The 20,021-nt window shown below is 37.4% G+C and overlaps 1 protein-coding gene across 3 annotated transcripts in view; it reads right to left on the bottom strand.

Moving 5' to 3' along the window:
- Positions 1 to 2,905: 2,905 nt before the first annotated feature.
- Positions 2,906 to 20,021, bottom strand: part of LOC103135365 (netrin receptor UNC5C-like) — a 186,542-nt gene continuing 169,426 nt past the window's right edge. For 2 of the 3 annotated variants that reach the window (XM_007548025.2, XM_007548026.2), the window contains 6 exons: positions 16,369 to 16,537; positions 13,913 to 14,146; positions 11,158 to 11,307; positions 10,869 to 11,033; positions 7,915 to 8,093; positions 2,906 to 3,807 (listed from right to left, as the gene is read on the bottom strand). In XM_007548025.2, coding sequence (XP_007548087.1) covers positions 3,645 to 3,807; positions 7,915 to 8,093; positions 10,869 to 11,033; positions 11,158 to 11,307; positions 13,913 to 14,146; positions 16,369 to 16,537 — 1,060 coding nt within the window. In that variant the 3' untranslated portion in view covers positions 2,906 to 3,644. The remainder of the gene's footprint in view (positions 3,808 to 7,914; positions 8,094 to 10,868; positions 11,034 to 11,157; positions 11,308 to 13,912; positions 14,147 to 16,368; positions 16,538 to 20,021) is intronic. The other variant, XM_007548028.2, reaches the window with a different exon arrangement.

Below are 20,021 nucleotides of genomic sequence, written 5' to 3'. Positions count from 1 at the left end.
GCTTATAAATATAATTTATTAATTGTCTTAAAAATTCTTTCTTACACTTTGTACAGAAAATAATTAGAGGAGATAGAGAGGCAAGCAGTCAGCAATATTAAGCAAGACTCTTGAAGCGTGCCAGAGTTAGCTAAAATGGACCAATACTATCCCACACTAATCAAATCAAATCACTCAAAATAAAATGCAAAATTACAAGGACAATTCTAGTTATAGACTTCTATCATGATAACCAATATTTGCATAGTAGACACTGCTTTTACAAAAAGGGAAAAACTCAAAAGAACCTTTAAAACATACAAACTAGTATCTAATTGTACTGCTTTTTTTTTTTAAATTCTGAAATATGCCAAATATAGTCAACAGTACACAACTGTACAGATTGTAGATAAAAAATATTTTTACATATGTTTATATCTTTACACTACTTTCTTTGCACAACATGAAGAACAATTCAAAGGAGATCTGGATGTATCCTCTTTTGAAAGAAAAAAAAATTGTACAACACAAACACACACACAAAAAAAGATCATTCTGCTGGTAAGCTGTAAACGGAGAAACAAACATGTTTCTTTTAAAGAAAGCAAAACAATTTTCTCCAACATGTTTACTCAGTTAAAAAATAGATATAGTATGACTTAGCTTTAGTACGTCACAATACATCTTTGACCCTTAACCGTCACGAGGACAGCGGCGTCTGTTTGGACCCAACATGTAAGCATTTTGGGAGTGACGGCGTGAAAAGTGTTTCCAGGTTTTATATTTGATCTCAAAGAAACAGATCCAAAGAGCTGATGGCCTCAGCTTGTCTTCTCGTTAAAGTGTCTCAGCCCTTCCCTTTGATTTCCTCACACCTTAAATTAGAGGTTCCATAACCACCCATATGTACAATACCTTATAAAAGTTGCCGCACGTCTTGAGCTTTTTCACATTTTGTCATATAACAACCACACAGTTTATTTTATTGTATTGGATTTTTTTGTGATTTGCAAATGGCAAATAATGCATAATTGTGAAGTAGAAGCAAAATGAAACATAGCTCACAAAATGTCTCATAAATAAAAATCTAAATTGTCTAGATTGTCAAAGTTACTCTTTTAGCCCCAAACAGAGTCCAGTCAAATTAATTCCCATCAGAAGTCATATGATTAGTAAACATTTTTCACATATGTGGAGTTTATTTTCACTATAAATCCCTCAGTTCTGTCAAGGCCTCAGATATTTGTTAGAGAAAATTAGCAAACAGCATCATGAAGACCAAGGAACATAATAGATAAAGTTGTGGAAAGGTGTAGGTGGGATCATTTGCTGACATGGCAGTTTCGTTTCTCAGCAAATATTCTGGTCTCTACATGTGCAAAGCTGGTGTAAACATACTCTACACTACTGGCTGCTGTGACTGCAGTAAAACTTTTGACTTGTTGGGGGAGCAGGAGGCAAAATGGAATTACTATGGGCTGGTATGTCACAAAAATCCTAAATAAAATATTCTGAAGGTGGCAGATGTTACGTGACAAAGAGTGAATAGTCCAAGGGGTACAAATCCTTTACAAGGCACCGTAAATGTTCTAATTCTGACACTTAAAACATAGCTATTCAGAGACCTTTTCATCATGAACAACTAACTGGGTTTACATCTGTGCAGGAGGTCTAGATCTGAAGTTTCTAACTTATTGAACAACAAAAAATTGAAAAAAAAAGAAAATCGGTGTTTGGAGGATGACCACAAGATTTCCACGTAGGATTGTTTTTATCCTTTAAATCCTTTAATTTTTTTTTCTTTTGACAAGATCCTTTACAGAAGCTCCTCTGCAAACCTGATGTTCAGTTACATATGGCATGTCTCCATACACCTTTGTGAATATTTTATATGCATTTCCCTTGAGCTGAATGTTCATGTAGTCTAATTAGATGATAAACATCTTACACATCTCCAGAGGCATCTGACAATTATTCATAAAACACAGAACCAGAGTTTTTCATTTACATAAAACTGTTGACATGAGTTCAAACTGAACTTTTGAAACAGTCGCACTTTATTTCACAAAGGCCCCTTCAGTTCTGTGGATTTTAACTTTTCAAACAAAATGCTTTGCACTGGATTTTTGATGCCAACAAATAACAGGGAAAAACAGTGAAAGATGTTCATTAATGTAGTTAAAACAATACATAGTAAAATTAAAGCAAAACATGTTTATGCAACTATTAATAATCAAAATAATATTATGCAAACAATTTTATAGCCATGTATTTACACTGTGAAGATGAGAAAGAGGAGAAAAGGTTCATTTTAAATGCTGTAATTCTTCCAAGGCCACTAGATGGTGCCAGTGACCAACAAAGTCACAGTTGGATAATTTATCTGACATCCTGTGAAACTGAGGGGAGAAAAAAATACTGTCACGTTATACTGAATTTGGTTTACAACTGGATTTAAAAAAATGATCTTCAGTCACTTGTTTCCCAGAGTTAAACCCTCTCCAGAAACAAGCCTGAACTGCCTGGCAGAAACCGTCCAGGATGTAAAAAAAAAAAAAAGTTGGCATCTCTGCTGCACAAAGCATGAGTTGTCAAGAAAATGTTTTTCTTGATTGAAATATGAAAGCAAAAAAATATATACAAAACATAAGAGGAGATGTGGTGCTCTTTCTTTTGTGATATTTCCACAGCAAACTACGGCAAAAATATTTTTCGCCGCCACCAGTTTGGAAAACGATCTTTGGATCGACTTATCTGACAAATTGTGTTGCCTTTCCTGCTCTCCTGACTCAAATGATTTAAAATTATCGAGTCTATTAGACATCATTCTATGGGGTTAAAAAACAACAACAACAAAAAAACAGTTTTCTCAGACTTGTTTCTGGTCAGGATTCCTCATTAACAAGCACTGTGTCGGAAAATCTGTAGCAGAAAATGAGCCGCGCATACAGACAGTGTGATGAGACAATATAAAGACGACAAACTGTACCAACAAACACGTACAGCCGAGGCTCGTAAGAAAAGAGTCTTCTTCATCGCTGCTCTCATTATCTGCTTTCCATCCAGATGGTCACCTGCCCGCTGCTTCCATCACTTTATGTTGATGTCCTCCCTCTGTTCTGTAATCAGTTTAGCTGCTCTCTGTGTTTGCTTTCATCTTTGTGAAGAGTCTACCTGCATCTTTGTTTATCCTCAATCTACCATTCCCTACTCCTCTGTAATTGGTTTACCTTTGCTTTCTTTATGATTCTGTTTCCTTCCTATACTTGATTTCAAGGTTAGTATCTCCATTTCTGCTTCCCTTTTTTTTCCCTGTCCCTGTTCATCATAGGAGCAAGAAAGTAGCTGCTTGGAAAAAATGTGATTTTTTTTTTCTTTTATAGACGCGTATATATTCTTTTCACTCCTGATGCACAGATTTCTCTCTCTTGTATTCATGACTCCCAAAAACTCACACACTGATACACATCAGCACCTGCTTGAGCACCCATTTCTTTCACTGCGAATGCTTAATTACCACGGTATTTAAACAGTGCTGCTCAAATCACCATGGCGACAACTTTTCTTTGATTTTTGCATCCAATCGGGCTATCCGCAGTACCCACCACAGAGAATCCACATGTAATTTTCTGGAGTTTTGCCGTCGTAATAAAAATGTTCCTTTGCTAGTGTTCTGACGTCATGGAGGCAAGGCTGCTGTCGTGACGGCCCATTTCTTCCAGCACAGCGGCCAGTTCATTTAGATCTCCGTCGGGAAAATGTTGGGCTTCCCAGAGATCCAGGATGACACCTGTAGGACTGGACTTGGTGGCAAAGTAGTTCAGGTATCTAAAAAAATAAGGAGGGAGTCAAGAAAGGGTTAAAAAGTTCATAATGCGACTTGAAATGTAATAATAGTCAATCTATCATTGAAACCTGAAGTATACACTGTAGTTTGATCCTTTGACACAAATGATTATGAACAAATATATATATATATATATATATATATGTTTTTTGTTGTTGTTTTTTTTCCCCTCATAAATGCGGTAACAATTCAATAGGGAGTTGCAACATGTGTCACGAGTCAGGACGTCAGCGACTGCAGAGGAAGAGTCTGACACTAAACCATCTCACACAAAGGTCTTGTTGCAGCTTTGAAGTATAAAAACCATCATATTTCTGTCTCGTGGGGATAAAACGAGACCTTCTGTTCTGTAAATCTTCTGATTGTACTGCTGACACACTCTGGTGCTGTTTTAATAAAAGCAAAGAATGTACCATCATTTCCTATGGTAAATTGTTATGGTTTCTAATTTATTATATATGCCTAACAGCATATTTTCATTCGACAATTTAAAAAATCTTCCTTACGTTGTTTCTTCCTTATTTGGACTTTCTCTGTTTCCAATAAGGAACAGCTGTTACGTGACCTCGGGGGCTCAGTTCAACTCATAAAAGGCCATTTAGGTTTTCTTCCAGGTCTGTCTCAATACAAAACGATATTTAAGCTGAGTACGGAAGAACTTTCCAGACATAAATGCGGTCACTCTGCCTGTTTAGGCAAAGAGAAAGCTGAAACAGCAAGCCTTACTCTGACAACGCTTTGACAGATCAGTGGCAAAACAACTTTCTGAGACTCTTATGAAAACTTGTTTTTTTACAGGAAATGGGAAAGTAAACAACACATTTTCTACCAGTTCACCTGCTGACCAGAAATCATGGTGCCCACATTCACCAGCTGCGTCATGAGCAGGAAGGCCGTGGGGACAATGATTTGCACTTGTGCCTAATTATCCTCTCAATATCTGGCTCTGGCTTTGTAGCAGCTAGCAAATGAGACTGAATCATCAAGCCAAGCATCTGTGTAAAGCTGACTGGGGTAATGATGAAACTCTGAGAATGCTACCTGAAGTCAACTGGAGGAAACAACGTCAAATTACCTATTTAGTTCTGCAGAGACTCACTTTTTCTTTTACATCAACAATAAAGTGCTGTCCTTTGCACTTTATAGAGGGATACTAGGAGGAGGCTTTGTGTGCAGGATGAAATATTTTCTAAAAATCACAGGTTGCTAGTCACATCAAAGAGCCAGCACAAAGACAATTAAATAAAAAAAAATAAAAAAAATCAAGTAAATATTTTACACTTAACATACAGCTCCTTTCACACTTTGTGGCAACCCTTGTAAAAATGTGTAAAAAGCTTCAATTTAAACGTACTGTATACTTTACTACAGAGGCATAGTCTCACACTGAATAATTTAGAATATGTCTGAGTGCATTCAGGGTACATCTGTTCAGAGGTGGAAAATCTCACATTCACGGATAATTACTTAAAAAAAAAAAAAACGGTGTCACACTTATAGACACTGGTCATGTTTCCTATTAAAAAATACAACTTAACCATCTTCAGTTTATACATTACTAATTGACATTGATCATAATGTTGGTAAAACGTTAATTGTCACCTGCTTAAATATAAATCTCCATTATGCCACTATTCAAAATAGGGAAGAAACACAGAAAACAGGGTATTCCGTTAAGGTAGATTTGTTTGAAAATAGTTTTTCCCCTAAACTTTAAAAATTGTATTTTAAAATACAATGAGGCCAGCAGAATGTGTTTCATCAATAACAAAAACAGAAAAAAAAGCAAAAAAAACAAAAACAAATGTGTTGAGCGAAGCAAAGAGTGAGGAGGAAAAGATGCCAGGAAATTGATTTTATGAAGTCGAGAGATACAAGAAACAAAAAGATATTGAGCAATAAAAGAGAAAATATAAAAGAACAATAAAAAAGTCAAAATACAAGTTAAGCAAATGAATGCATGAAATGTAATTATTCTAAAGTTTACATTTAACTCAAACGGCTATTATAAAGGTTTATTAATAACAACAGAAAAAACATAAGTACAAGTAATAAATTATTTCAAATTTATAGTTTTATAGCAACCTAAATGTGCACTTGGACTAGATATAAAAAATATAGCTTTAACGTATAAATAAGTTAAAATATAAAAAGTATCGTAAAAGCCAGATAAAAGATAAAACTTTAGATTAAAAAAAAAAGAATAGTTTTTGATCCTCTAAGGTTTGAGGCCGTCCCTCAGATGAGAACCATAAAAAGAAAGCAATACATTGTTACTTTTTTCTTCTTACTTTAAGCTTTACAAATCAACCTTTTACAGTCCCCTAAAGGATCTGAATGATGATGTGATAAAATGAGATTTGATACTACAAGCACTGATGACTTCCACCTTAAACTCAATTCTAAAATGTACATGAGCAGAGAGCGTAAAATTAAAGTGAACTCTTTTTTTTTGTTTGCCAGCTTTTAAGGAGATGATTTCTGGAGTAAACATAGAGGGGCTAAATGTTTTTATAAAGACCAGAAAGAAGAGCACTGAAGTTTTATCTTCTGCAAGGAAAAGTCTAGTTTAGATTCTTTGCATTTATCATAGAGAGAAACCATCAAGGTGATAAAATGTGCTTCTTGAAGAAAAAAAAAAATGTAAAGAAGAATCAAATGTAACACCAAGATCTTTAATTTGTTCATTCCCACAGTCCACGGATTTTTTAAAATTGTACATTACTCTATTTAAAAGTTAATGCAAATTATTAAAAGTTCAGCTTTGACCTGACAGACTCGTATCATATTTCTGCTTAAAACAATTTGAACTTGGAAAAAAAAAAAGGTCAGGCAAATACCAACACCTAATGACTTAATCTTGCCACCGTGCATAATGAGGGATATGAAAAATTAGGTAAAAAAATTTCACTCACTATAAGAGAAAGACCGCAAACATTCGATTACCGTATTTTCCGCACTATAAGGCGCACAGAATAGACGCTACAGTTAGGGTTGCTGCCCGTCCTGTGTTGAACCTATACGGGGCGCGATTTGTTCCGTACTCTACAAATGTGGATGTGTAATAATAAAGTGTTAGTAACCAAGTACTTTATATAGTAGGCTGCCCCAGTCATTGTTTCATTCACGGTGTTGGTGTTGCGATATTGTGCCCAACTGCTTTCTGGGTAACACGCTGCCGCCGCAGTCTCTGTCTCTCTTCCCCCGCCCTCCCGGCTTTAAATGTATTGGGGCTGGTCCCTTGGTAATCCTAGTCGAAGCAACCCCCGAAGCACCCCGGATGAATAAAGAATATCAACAAAACAGTCCGACTCCGGTCGGCGATGAGAGCCTTCCGAGACTGGGCCGGGGCGTGGACGGACGATGGTCACCCTTCTCCGTTCGCGCACAGCATGTTTGTGGAGAACGTGGTGCTAAATGACCTGCAGATGACCTGATTCTAGACGGTCGGTAGGTAGATAGGTCAGTCAAACTTTATTAACAAACCAGCGTTCTGACAACTATCCCAGCATGCACCGCGCGCTTCTTCTTCTACGGGCGAAAAAGAAAGTTGGCGGCTGCTTACCGTAGTTGCTAGACCTGTTGTGGCTCAATATTGGTCCATATATAAATAAAGTGCACAGGATTATAAGGCGCACTGTCGGCTTTTGAGGAAATTGTAGGTTTTTAGGTGCGCCTTACAGTGCGGAAAATACGGTATGTATTAATTAAGGCTCATTAACAACTTACGAAAAGGCTTTGTCCAGATTTTTACAAGGATTCGATGATTGTTGAGGATGCTGTACTGGTACTGTATACATTTGGAGAACACGCAAACTCGCCTCAGAAAGACTCCAGAACTTCAGTGTCTCATTTCATGAACAAAATTTGCAGCCATTGAAAATGAAATAAGAGAAAATAAAATCTACTACTTCAACAGTTCTTCTCAGATGACTTGTACTGTGTGATTTCATCAGCCAAGGCAAAGCTAAGTACTCATCTCTGTAGAAAGTTGTCTGACTAAATACGTAAAATCAAATGAAACACCTCAGGGAGCCAAGCAAAACACAGAAAAAGAAAACAAATACAAGTAAATGTGAGTGCTTTACCTGTCAAGGTTGAGTTTGTGAGCCAACATCCTCCAGTCATTGCCTCTGGTCTGTGGTGCATCCAAACTGCCACACAACTTGTGTCTGATGGATAAAGGAATACGGAAGGCATTAGGCCCCATTAAGGTTGTGATATTACTGGCAGGGTCCATCAGGGATGTGTCTATGCACTGGACTTCCTGGAAAGATGACAAAAGGGGGTCATGAGACCAAGTAATTGATTTAAACAATAACTGATGCAAACATTTACATTATGCACATAGTTTCATACTCAGAACATGTTTCTAAAGGGCTCTGCAATACTTAAACATCTTTGTTATCTATATATACCTGTCAATAGCTATATCCACAATGCAGTTCGGCTAACTGTATTTCAAATTCAAGTCCATCCATATCCTTTTAGGCAAAGATTCAGCTCCGCTCTCTCAAGCTTGTCTTTTGTGAGGCCAAAATTACACAGGAGAGAGTCTTTATCAATACAAGCGGAGAAAAAATAAAAACACAGAAATCTGCAGCCACTTCCTCTCTCTCCCTCCTTCCTGTCAATCTCCATCTGTTTCTAAGCCTTCACATTATTCTGCCGCTCCTGAGCTGAAAGGAGGATACAGACTAATGAACGTGGTTTGGCAGAGGGACACGACAACTGTCATTGTTGATGCAAGCGATTACTATTTGCTGTGTCTATTTACCCTCAATTTACCACCAGAATTTCTCTATGGATAGAGATGGAAGGACTAATGCAAAGGGACATCGCTGACTATCTGCTGAAGTGATACATGTTTTAGATCTGCTTTGCTTTCCATCGTTCAGCACCACAGGATGATTGAGGGTTTCCAGAATTGTACTTAGTCTATGACATGCGCAGAACTTACTAACGTAATTTTCCATGTTTTATCTTTACACCAGTCAAACATCCAGTGAGACTAATGCATATATCTGGTTGGTATGATGTATGTGTGGCCTATTTCAAATTGATGAAGAGGCCTGCAATTTTCACTGGTGTAGCAGTTTCAAAAACTGTCAAGATCTAGGAAGCAACATCCAAAACCGTCTACAACTTTAAATTTGCACGTAGTGTAAATTTCCATTTAGAAACAAGCATGGTCGTGGAAGTATCATGCTGAGGGTGCGTTTCACTACAGATAATAAGTGGGATAATGATGAGGAACTGTCCCCTAAATTGTCTACTTCACTACAAATCAAGAGCTAGATGAAACGCGGGTGTTGGGAGTTTCAAAGGAACACAGATGCCAAACGGGCATCTCTGTTTACAGTGAATCCATAAAGCCAGTTAACATTAAGCTTCTGGAATAAACATTATTGGGCTGAGCTTAAGAGCCAGGTTCATGGCAGTAATATAGCCTTTTTAAATGAGGGCTGTATTATTCATGGGCGGAAGAGTTCAAAAATATCCAAGACGATTAATGCAAAAGGTCTGTTGAAATCAACACAATGTGTGGTTTATCTACATCATGCTAAAATAGAGTTAAAATATTCACTGCTGCAACAGTAACAAACTGAAATCAGTTTTTTTATTTTTCATTTAAAAGTACTGCAGTAAGATAAATTGAGAACTGGACTTCAGGAATAAACATTCAAGACACTTTGATTTGCAGCTTTAGCAGTTTTAGAAATGGCAGGGCACTTAATGTCAAAAGCTGCCATGAGGCATGACAAAGGCTGTCACTGAATAGAAAACTGTCTTTGACAAATACTTGTTTTGCTCTGCGAATTCACAGAACTGTTTCTGCAAGTAAAAAACTATCCTCACAAGGGAGCATGCAACTGTAATGTAGTTACAGCGCTGCCACTACCAGTAATGTTTTACTAAAGCTTCTGCACTGATTTGCAACTTCCAGTACAGTCTCAACCACTACTGCTCCAAATAATTCCCCCCAAAAAACTACCGTGGATCAGACATAAAACCGTCCACTCCAAGCCAAGACTTTGCAACCACCAACAAATGAACAGAGCCAGTAGAGAGACATTATTGACCATCTCTTTGGGATTAATGCTGTTGAAGTAAAAAAAAAGCAGCACTCAATCACACAAACTCTTTTTGTGCAATAATGTGATACTTGAAAATACTGAGCTTTGCCCTCTTATGGTTCTGATAAGTATGGATTTTTGGAACTGGCTGCCACATTGTCGGCTGGCAAATATATATATATGTATATATATATATATATATGTGTGTGTGTGTGTGTGTGTGTGTGTGTGTGTGTGCAAGCAAGCATATCAGAGCGCTGGCTTTTATTATACATGCAGTTCTTTAAGAGAACATGTTGGCTGTGTGTTATGCTCATTTTGCCAATTAACCAGCAAAGAAGCAAGCAGGAAAAAGGACAATTTTCTTATTTCTTTCAATGTAGAAAAAGAAAAAAAACATCAACTGTACATTCATGGTTTAAAAATGCCAAGACTGATAATAATAATAAAAAAAACATGTCCACATTAATACGTTGTTACGACTGGTTGCAGCAGTAAAAATCTGTTCACTGACAGGCATACACACATACTTTCTGTGACTTTGTGGTTACACTCCAATACAAAATCAAAGAAGAGTTATTCCTGTCACACGATGGGACCTGTAGCGGTTGTATGAATTATTAAGCAGAGTCACAGAACCACAACAGGTACCTTGACTCGCTGTCAGGGAGAGAGAGGAGAAGAAGAAGAAGAAGAAGAAGAAGAAGAAGAAGAAGAAGAAGGAGAAAAAAAAACTTTATGACTTTAGGATCTTTATCGTAGGACAAAGAACTTGCAGTGAAGTTACCGCCAGTGTTACTTTAATTTGTTGAGCTGCTCTGCTTATTGTAATAATCTTCTGCAGTTAACTTGAACAAGCGGTATCAGCATAACACCACCGTGTTTGCTTGTTCTGACGCACACTGGGTTCTAATCTGAGGAGGATGTAAATAATTAAATTTGCAAAAGAAAGTCTAGAAACATACCTCTTCTAATGTGCTGCTGATCTGAAAGATTTGGCCTTCTCCTTCTACCTGCCGCACACAGAGCTTGCAGCTGATCTCTGTGGTGGCTGAGCTCAGTCTCTCCAGCGTGAAGGTGGAGTGAAGAGTTCTCTGGCATCCACTCCACACCTGGTAAAATGGTATCTCCTGCAAAGCATGCACGGGTAGCATAGCATTTTGTGGCATTACATGAATCAGTGTTGCATATAAAAACAAAGATATACAGTTTGAGTATGATCATTTCTAATATTGACCCCTGCATTTTCCTCACCTGATATTTTGCAATAAGTTTACTCTTCCAGTGTGTGTGTGGCACATCATGGATTGACAGTCTCAGATTGTGTGTGCTGTCTTTGAAGTTCAGAGTCTTTGGCTCGTCCAGTAGCTTCCCTCCCATTTGGGTCTCCATCTGAAGAACCTCCTACATACAAAGTTCCAGAAAGTTAAAAGCACAATTCTCCCCTCAAGAAAAAAAAAATTAAATAAATAAAACAAAACTACTTAAAAATGTATCAGGAGGTTTGACATGTTTGTCATCCATATATGCCACTGCACAGGGCATTTATTTCACAATGACAAATTCCTTCATTTCTGGTTGTGCACCTTGGATTTATTCAAAGCTGTGCAGCAATAAATCAAAACCATTCTTTACCATTCACACTATCATCTTAATTAGCAATGCTTTAATTGTCAGCAGACTTCTGTGGTAAAATACTAGAGAGGAAGCAAAGATAAACTCAAGCAGACATACACACAGTAAATGCACAACAGTTCAGTGTTTTTTCATGCTAGGATACAAACAATGTTTCCACACTGAAATATTTAGAATAAATCATGCTTAATTTATGGACATTTACTCAGGAGTATATTCCAATGTTGAGAAAATTCTGATTTTAACAAATATTGCTGGCTACACAATTCCTGGTACACCTCTACTGTCAATAAATTGTTCTGAAACTTGGATTCCTGCTTGTGCTCAATTCAGCTTAACTCGGAGGTTTTGCATTGCATGTACAGTTGGTCTGAAGACTGAGATGGCCTAACCCAAACCCAAAGCAGAAGGTTGTTTTTTTTAACTATCAGATCATTTTTGTAATTTATTAGCTATATGTTTACAAGTAGCTGATAGACCGAGTAACAAACCATCTTCAGATTACTTGCAGAGCCCTTCAAAATCTTTTGAAAAGCGCTGACATTCCTAAGATTTTGTGATGTCTTTTACTCAAACATGGTTCCCAGCGCCTTTGGAAGAGAAACAGGCCCCACAAGTATGAACATTTCTATTTTCTTTGCTGACAACTAAAACCAAAACAACACAAAGTTCAAGCCGAACAGAATAGGAGTTCTTCAGTCACAGCCTCTTATTTTTTGATAGTCTCAAAGTTTTCTTTATTGCTGGTTATGGTACATCCCAGCAACTGGTGTTAAATGTCAATGACAATAAGAGTCAAAGTGAAAGCCTTCTTGGTGACCCCTCAAAATGAGGTTCCTGGCTGTGGTTTTCTATCAGTGAGTTGTTTTTTTTTTTTGTTGTTGTTGTTTTTTTACTTCCTTTACTGTGCAAGGAACTAAAATAAGTATTGGTCCTAGCTAAAGCCTGGTGGTCGGTGACTCAAAGAAATTAGCTTCTTTCATGATTAAGCACATGGGGGAAAAGGAAGACATAGTTTGGCTTATATACTAATGGATTACCACGGCAACAAACTTGTCTGCAACTTTACATAGAAAGAGTCACTGCTGTTTCTTTAAAATGTCCTCTCATGACTGGCTTCTTTTAATTTAAGCTGTCCATTGGACACTGAATCAAAAGGTGAAGTATTAAAATGGGCTAAGTGTCTGTTGCAGCCTGAGGCCTGCATGCAGATTGAAGACGGTATCAGTGCTGCACTAATTTGCACTTCGACTTTGTGGCACGAAATACATTTCATCCGTTATTCATCATTTGTAGTGATGTTTAAAGTATATTATAAAATGTTTAAATGAACAAAACTAGTGGGAAGTCTCCCCTACCCACAAGTCTTCTCTTCACTTTTAAATTGCACACATTACTTGTAATGAAACGTAAAGGAAATCATAAATAATTGTTATTTTCAAACTTTGCTATCACTGTTTGAAAGAATTGTGGAATCGTGGCAACAAATCAGCATAAAATATAAAGCTATGCTTTAGTTGTTTATTTCTTCAGTGAGAATTTGATCAATTTAATGTGATTAAAAAGTCTGTATAGAGAAGAAAAGAATCAAAGAAACTTCCATTAGAAATGTAAACCAACTATGCAACTCTTATAAGGGTACCTTTCAGACACCGTAAGGTGTATAAATGTACATGCAGAAAAGGAAACATTTAAAATCTCCTGAACTGCAAGAAAAATAATCAAATGAAGGTAAACAGACACTAAGATATATGTTTGCAAGAACAGCTTTGATGCCTCCTTTCTTTTCTCTGATCAACCTCAGACAAACTTCGCTTAGTCGGCTCTCAAACTTCAGCTAACCCACGCAAACTTTTCATCATTAAAAGTCAACCTTTGAACTTTGTTTTCAAGTTACAACTGTTTGCTTGAACTGGTAAAACTGAGTGCGTGTTGATGTTTACGCGATTATGTGCATGGCTGTGTGCCACAGTGACACTTGACTTATCACTGCACGAATAAATTACCAATGTTAATCTCCCGTATCAGATGGCCCCTCCGGTGCTTTGAATTTGTTTAAATTTCTAATGCATCTCTCTTTTGACATTGCTTGACCCCGTTTTGTTTACTGCTTCTCGGCACATCTCCACAAGACGAGGGGTGAAGATGCTTCTATTCACGACTTCATACAATCCATTTTGTTTTAGCTCTATTACAGCTCATTTCAAATGCAAATCATAAGAGAGGAATATTAATACGAATGGTATAAAAGAAGAACTCTTCACTGCTTTGCAGCATTTAAAACCCTTGGTTTGTGCTTCAATAATACCTTTAGTACCAAGTGTTTTTTTTTTAAGAAACTGAACTTTGAGTACATAGAGTTTTAACACATTACCTTAAGTGCGTCCTGAGTGTCGTCCAAACAATAAATCCTGATGTGATAGTCCAAAGTTGTGCATGAGACGGGCCCAAAAACTGCCAGTTTGAGCCTTTTAGCAGCTGCTTTGCCTATTGACTGGCCCACCAGGCAGTACGTCCCCAGTGTCTCTGTCAAAATGTGACATGCCTCCAAATCCATCTGCACATAACAGGGGGTGGTGAAGTTTTCCTCTCCCACCACAACCACATCCTGTGGAGACCACACACAAAAAAATCACATCATCATCCTTTAAAATTGTCATGCTGAATTTATGTAATAATCTAAGATGACACAAAACTGGGAATTTGTTTCTTGCAAAATAAGATGAATTTGTTGCTCAAATCTGTTTTGGAAACATCAACCCAATAAATTGGTGGCAAAGAAAACTCATCACTCACTCAATTTCACACTAAATGTAGTGTTTACTATAAAAAACAAATACCAAGTTGTGTTAGTGAAGAAACAGTGAGGGTTTCCAAGTACACAAGTTTGCTAAGAGAGCAACAGCCTATTTAACGCTGTTTTCTCTACTGTGTTTGGGATATAGGTTCTTTACAGGCAGGTACAGTTGACACTTGGCTGTTATTTGAAAAGCTGTTCAGTTGTTGGTACATAACAACTATTGCTGAAGGCTCATGGTGCAGTCACACCAAACGCGTTTCGCGTGGCAGGTGCGTCTGGTAGACATTCACAGTCTGTGTGGAGGAGAATCGCGGTGCGCTTTGCCCATCTAGCGTCAAGCGCTTCCGACGCATCTGACAAATATTCCAGCAACAGAAAACAACGGCAAGAGCAGTTTTGACGCGTCTGACACATCCTTGACCCCCACATAGACTTTGAATGAAAACCAGATGCGCCTGACGCGTGAGATGCTAGGTATAGAGCAAAATGTCAAGCGTCTGCATTCAAAGTGCACACATGTTGAACTTGAAGTGTTAAATGTGTTTTTGACTCACGTAATGAGTTTGGTGTGAACACACTGTCAGAATTTTGTTTTAATGTTATCAGAGTAAGGGGGACTGAAAACTAATGCACACCACAATTTTCATTATTTTGTAATAATGTGATGTTTATTAGGGGGAAAAAAATTATATTGACCTTAACTTTATGACCTTAGCAGTACAAAATGGGAAAAAAAATTAAGGAATCAGATTACTTTTTGCATGGCTTTTTGTTAGTTAGGGGGTAAGACTGGTGCACTGAGTTCCTTTTAATCTGGTGGCTGCATTTTTAGTCGTGTGAGTGAAATCACGAGTCCATGCCTGCAGACACCAGCGCACTGTGGAATCAATGCGTCCTACATGCTCACATGTGATAAAAACACTGCGCTTCGATTTGCAGTTCATGTGGAGTTCTGTTCCTACAGACAGGCTAAATCAATACAGAGAGGTAGGGAAGCAATATGGTCTGAATCTGTTATTACTGGTAATCACAACCGTGGCTGCTCCTCCCGATATGAGGGGAATTCAATTACCTCCCTCGGCCTGTTTTGGGGAAAACTTTCTGATGGGAAATGAATGTTCTACAGCAATGAGAGAAGAAAAAAAAAATAACAAAAAAAAAAAAATAAATCGACTTCATGATGAAATTCCACTTTCAGTTTTCTCATCTTTATTCAGTCTGCTCTGAAACCTCTTCTGCGCGTTCCCCTCTCATACATGCACACACAAAGACGCACGCGCACCGAATCTTATGCATGGCTAATTGTGCAGAGACATTGTGTTGAGCTGTGATAAGCAACAGAAGACAGCATACGGGGGCCTTGTTGACACAGCGATGCTGCAAGACAGCCTTATCACCCACACCCACACACACACACACACACACCCACACACACACACATGTGCACCCGCACTCATGCAGTCTCACTCTCACACACAAGAAATAGATTGCTGAGGTAGAGGCTTCATGCTGAGAGACATGTGAAGGGGGAAGAAGAAGGGAACAGGAAAAAGGAGGAATAGACACATAAGAAGTGAGATGAGAGAAGAGGAGGATAGCAGGAGCATAACAAATTGCCTCTGATAGGAGTCTTCAACCCCCTGCTTGTCTACTAGCCTGTAGGCACTTTCTGTTTACCACATTTTCTCTTCCTTTCTTCGTTTTCTTCTCCCTTCCTCACCGGATACACACCATATCTGTGTAATTCAGCTTATTCTTCTAAGTGTGCATGTCTGTGTGCATAAGCTGTGTGTATTCATGACCACATATTAATAATTTGTCAGAGGACTGGTTCAGCTGTGTAATTATTTATAATACATCAACAGACTCTCTGTTTCATGCAGTATTTCATTGAATTTGCACATCCACATAGTAATATCTACATTAAATTGAATTAAATAAACCATCTGCACACAAGATGAAACCTCTGTGATAAAAGCTCAATACACGAAGGGCACACAAGTAAATAACACACGGTGCTGAACACCCACCTCCCATTCTCCCATGGGCAGCTGGTTCTTGAGCTGTATGAGCCAGTCTTCGTGGACATTGTCTGCGCAGTGGTGGATGGTGAGGATCACTGGTCTAGTCAGCAGGACTCCTGGGGGTCCACAACTCACCACTGGGCTGAGAACTGTCTGGATGTCTTCAACCGGGGGTCTGGGAGGGACAGATAACACTTAGGTGAAATGACTGAAGAGAGAAGACATCCAGCAGCCTGTATGTGGCACAACAGTTACAGTAAAGTTGGAGTAAAAAAAAAAATGTGTCACGGTTGTTCATATGTCTATGATGTGATTCCACACAATTCAAAAAGTGATCTGTGAAAATAAAGGTGAAGCTTAAAAACAACTTTTTTTTCCTGGCAAAATCGAATCAGTTTAAATTATCTCCTACCAACCAGGAAACAGTAGGTGCAACACATGAGTACATCTGAAGAAGGTTGAAGACCGCTGACTTTAAATTTGTGCAGCTGCAGCCTTTCTCTCATATAACTACCCTGTAAAACTTTTTATATGTACAGTTAAAGCCTAAATATTTAAATATCTCTAAAAAGTTCATATCAATATTTCAATTCAAAATGTGAAACTATATGATGTAAATTAATTTGACACCATCTGAATGTATTTTTGGTATTTATTTCTAATTTAAATAATTATAGTTTGATACAAATGAAAAACAAAATTCATTTTCTCTGAACATTTAAATGTTATATGATAAAAAGTATTTTTATAGAGAATTATTGTCCTGCTGAAAAATCTGTCCATAAACTTCACACTTTATGGACTCAGTACTTGGTCAGGACTCTTTTTGTATGAATTATTGCATCGTTGTTGACGTCTTAATGAAGGCCAGGTTGCTTTTATAGCGAACTTCACTCTCTCTAGATTGTTGGGTCTTGAGTTTTTTATCTTCCTCTTCAAAATACTCCACAGTTTCCCTACAGGGTTTATGTCAGGGGACTTTTCTGGCCACTCTACCTTAGCAACATCATGGCCATTAAGCCAAGCATTGGTACAATTTGAATAATGGACAGGTACCATTTCCAGCTAGAAAATGAAATCAGCATAAATTGCTTACAAGCTTACATGAAGCTTATAAGCAGAGAGACAAGCTTAATAGTGGATTAGATTTGGGGATTTATGTATCACACAAAACCCCAGAATGTCTTCCAGGACGATTTAAAGTGGAAAACCTCCGCAATGGCCTCACCAACCTCCTCAACTTGCTCGAGGTTTTCTCAAAGAAAGTTGCTCTGACTTAGAATTAAATTTGACACAGTAGAATAAAAACAACCAATGACATGGCTCCCCAAATCAACACTACCACTGGACCCCAGGCAGTTTGGAAGCTTACCCTCTCCAAGCTTTAAACAGATTGTTGCATTGATTTTCAAATTAAATGCACAAATCAACTCAATCTTAAAGGGAAGCAACACATTCAATGTCACATGCTTAGCACCTGTCCTGTTATGGCTGTGTGTGAGTTTTTGTAGCTTTAACTCCAGATGCAATGTGAGTCTTGTAAAACTTTACCCAAATTCTTGAGAGGGCTTTGCTTCACATTCATCTCAAGGCTGTACTATATTTTTTTCCTTCCACCCAACTTTCTACCAACATAACTGGTTTAAGGACTCTTATTCTTCTTGTGGAAGGTGTCAGGGCATAAGATAGCAATACTGCTTCTAAAATTCAATGTTGCTGGTCTTATTCTAAAGATCAGACTTTTCATTAGCTGTATGCCATAATAATTAACAGAAATAAATGCGGGCAATATATTAACATTTGAAACAAATTGGTATATAAACTATTTTATTTCAATTCCTGAAATGAATTAACAGCAGACAGCATTCACTTGCTGATCTCTGCTGTATGTATAAAGATTTTTACACTCAAACATTCAGGCATCCTTGGAAGGAAAGAGTTTTCTTTCTTTTCTTTTTTTTTTTTTTAAATCAGTCAATGTGGCATCTTGCTGTGAGAATTTGTGGATCTATATATTATATAGGAACTTATCTGTAGGTTGCAAACACAAAAGTCACAGAATAATTTATTTTTTTACCCAATAGTCAAAAATCTGCTAATTTATTAGCATACAAGTCTAAAAACAACTATTCAAGAATATTTATGTGGTTTTTTTTGTTGTTGTTTTTTTAACCAACATAAATAAATGAGGTTGGAAAGAAATGAATTGAACAGGATTAGTAAGCATCATTCAAACAGAAAATATAATAAAATAAGTGTGGTGCATGAATCAAAACACAGAAATCAGAGCATCAGAGATTCATTGGGAGAAAGAACAGCACCGTCAGCCCCAGTTGGAGTCAGTAGTTTCCAGTTAAGACAGGAAGAAAATGATCGTCGTCTCTCTCTGCCTTTTATGGCACAACTGGGCATTGAAACCTCAAGCACTTAGTGACTAATGGCTTTTATGTTACAGTACAGCAGCAGAATAGGTGTCTACTATTATCAACTTTTGCTAAAAATGTCAGGCTAAGCATATTGGATTCCATTGGTTTCCATTATTTAAAAGCCTTCTGCAATCTATCCACTTTAACTAAAACATAATTCTTGTAAATAACAAATTAAGGTAACTATTAACCCACAGGCTTCAGAATATGCCACGTTTAGAGGTCAGAGATCGAATTTGTATTTAGTTGTTTTCATGGGGTGCCACTTCTTATCAGTAATATTGATTCAGCCGATCTATCTCAATATTGACTCGTGAAACGTTCAAGTGAGGAGGGAAAATGAAAGCTAGAACTAAACCTCTTTGCCTTTTGATTGCAGCTACAGTCTTTGGTTCTACCCCCCCCTAATTATTTGCACTTTTACTTATAGATAAGTGCAAAATGACCCATTCCATTTGTATAATGAGATCTAAATATATTTTTCATCCAACCAAGAAGTTTGGTTTTGACAAGTAACAGGGTCATCTCTTAAAATATAATAAAGCAATTTAGAAGGAGTGTTAATTTATTAAAGATATGTGTATTTATTGTATATTTTATTGTTAAAATATTTATACTTTTCTCAATAATGGTTGTAATCTCGTTAGTTGGCATTACAGCAGATAAGACTTTTTGAATAATTTCTAACCAAGTGAAAGTTTTTTCCAAGTTTTGGGTTAGGGGTTAAGTTTTTCTGTATTCCCACTGGTGTTTGGACTATTTTTCTTTGATAATAAGATTATTAGGTTGGAAGGCCTCTTTCTCATCACTCTGATTTTTAGCCCCATCCTGGAGATTCTCTACCAGAACCAAGTTGGGACTGGCTGGACCACTCCAAGATATTGTTTTTATAATTTTATATTATGTTGTTAACATTAATATCAGTCAAAACAAACACGTGGGTGTGTGGCAGAACTAATCCCTTATGCTGTAATAAAGTAAAGCACCATATTCTTGCTTTCCAATTTATTGCTGCGGTACATCAATGAAGCTGGCCTTGTGAGTTTGCTTGCCAGTAATTGAGTGAGATGAAGACAGAGGACACAGGAGACGTTTGACTCTTAGAAACACTACAGCAAGTAACAAAGGTTGTAATTATCATCGATCGACATTGATTAAGAAATGCACTGGAACGGAGTAGACGGCTCATAGTATGTGTCTCACAGTTTTACAGAATCTTTAAAAGGTTCACTT

Source organism: Poecilia formosa, unplaced genomic scaffold (genome assembly GCF_000485575.1).
Source record: "Poecilia formosa unplaced genomic scaffold, Poecilia_formosa-5.1.2 Scaffold25, whole genome shotgun sequence".
Classification (NCBI taxonomy): domain Eukaryota; kingdom Metazoa; phylum Chordata; class Actinopteri; order Cyprinodontiformes; family Poeciliidae; genus Poecilia; species Poecilia formosa.
The sequence above is the reverse complement of the archived record's forward strand: the minus strand, read 5'-3'. Positions and strand labels throughout refer to the sequence as shown.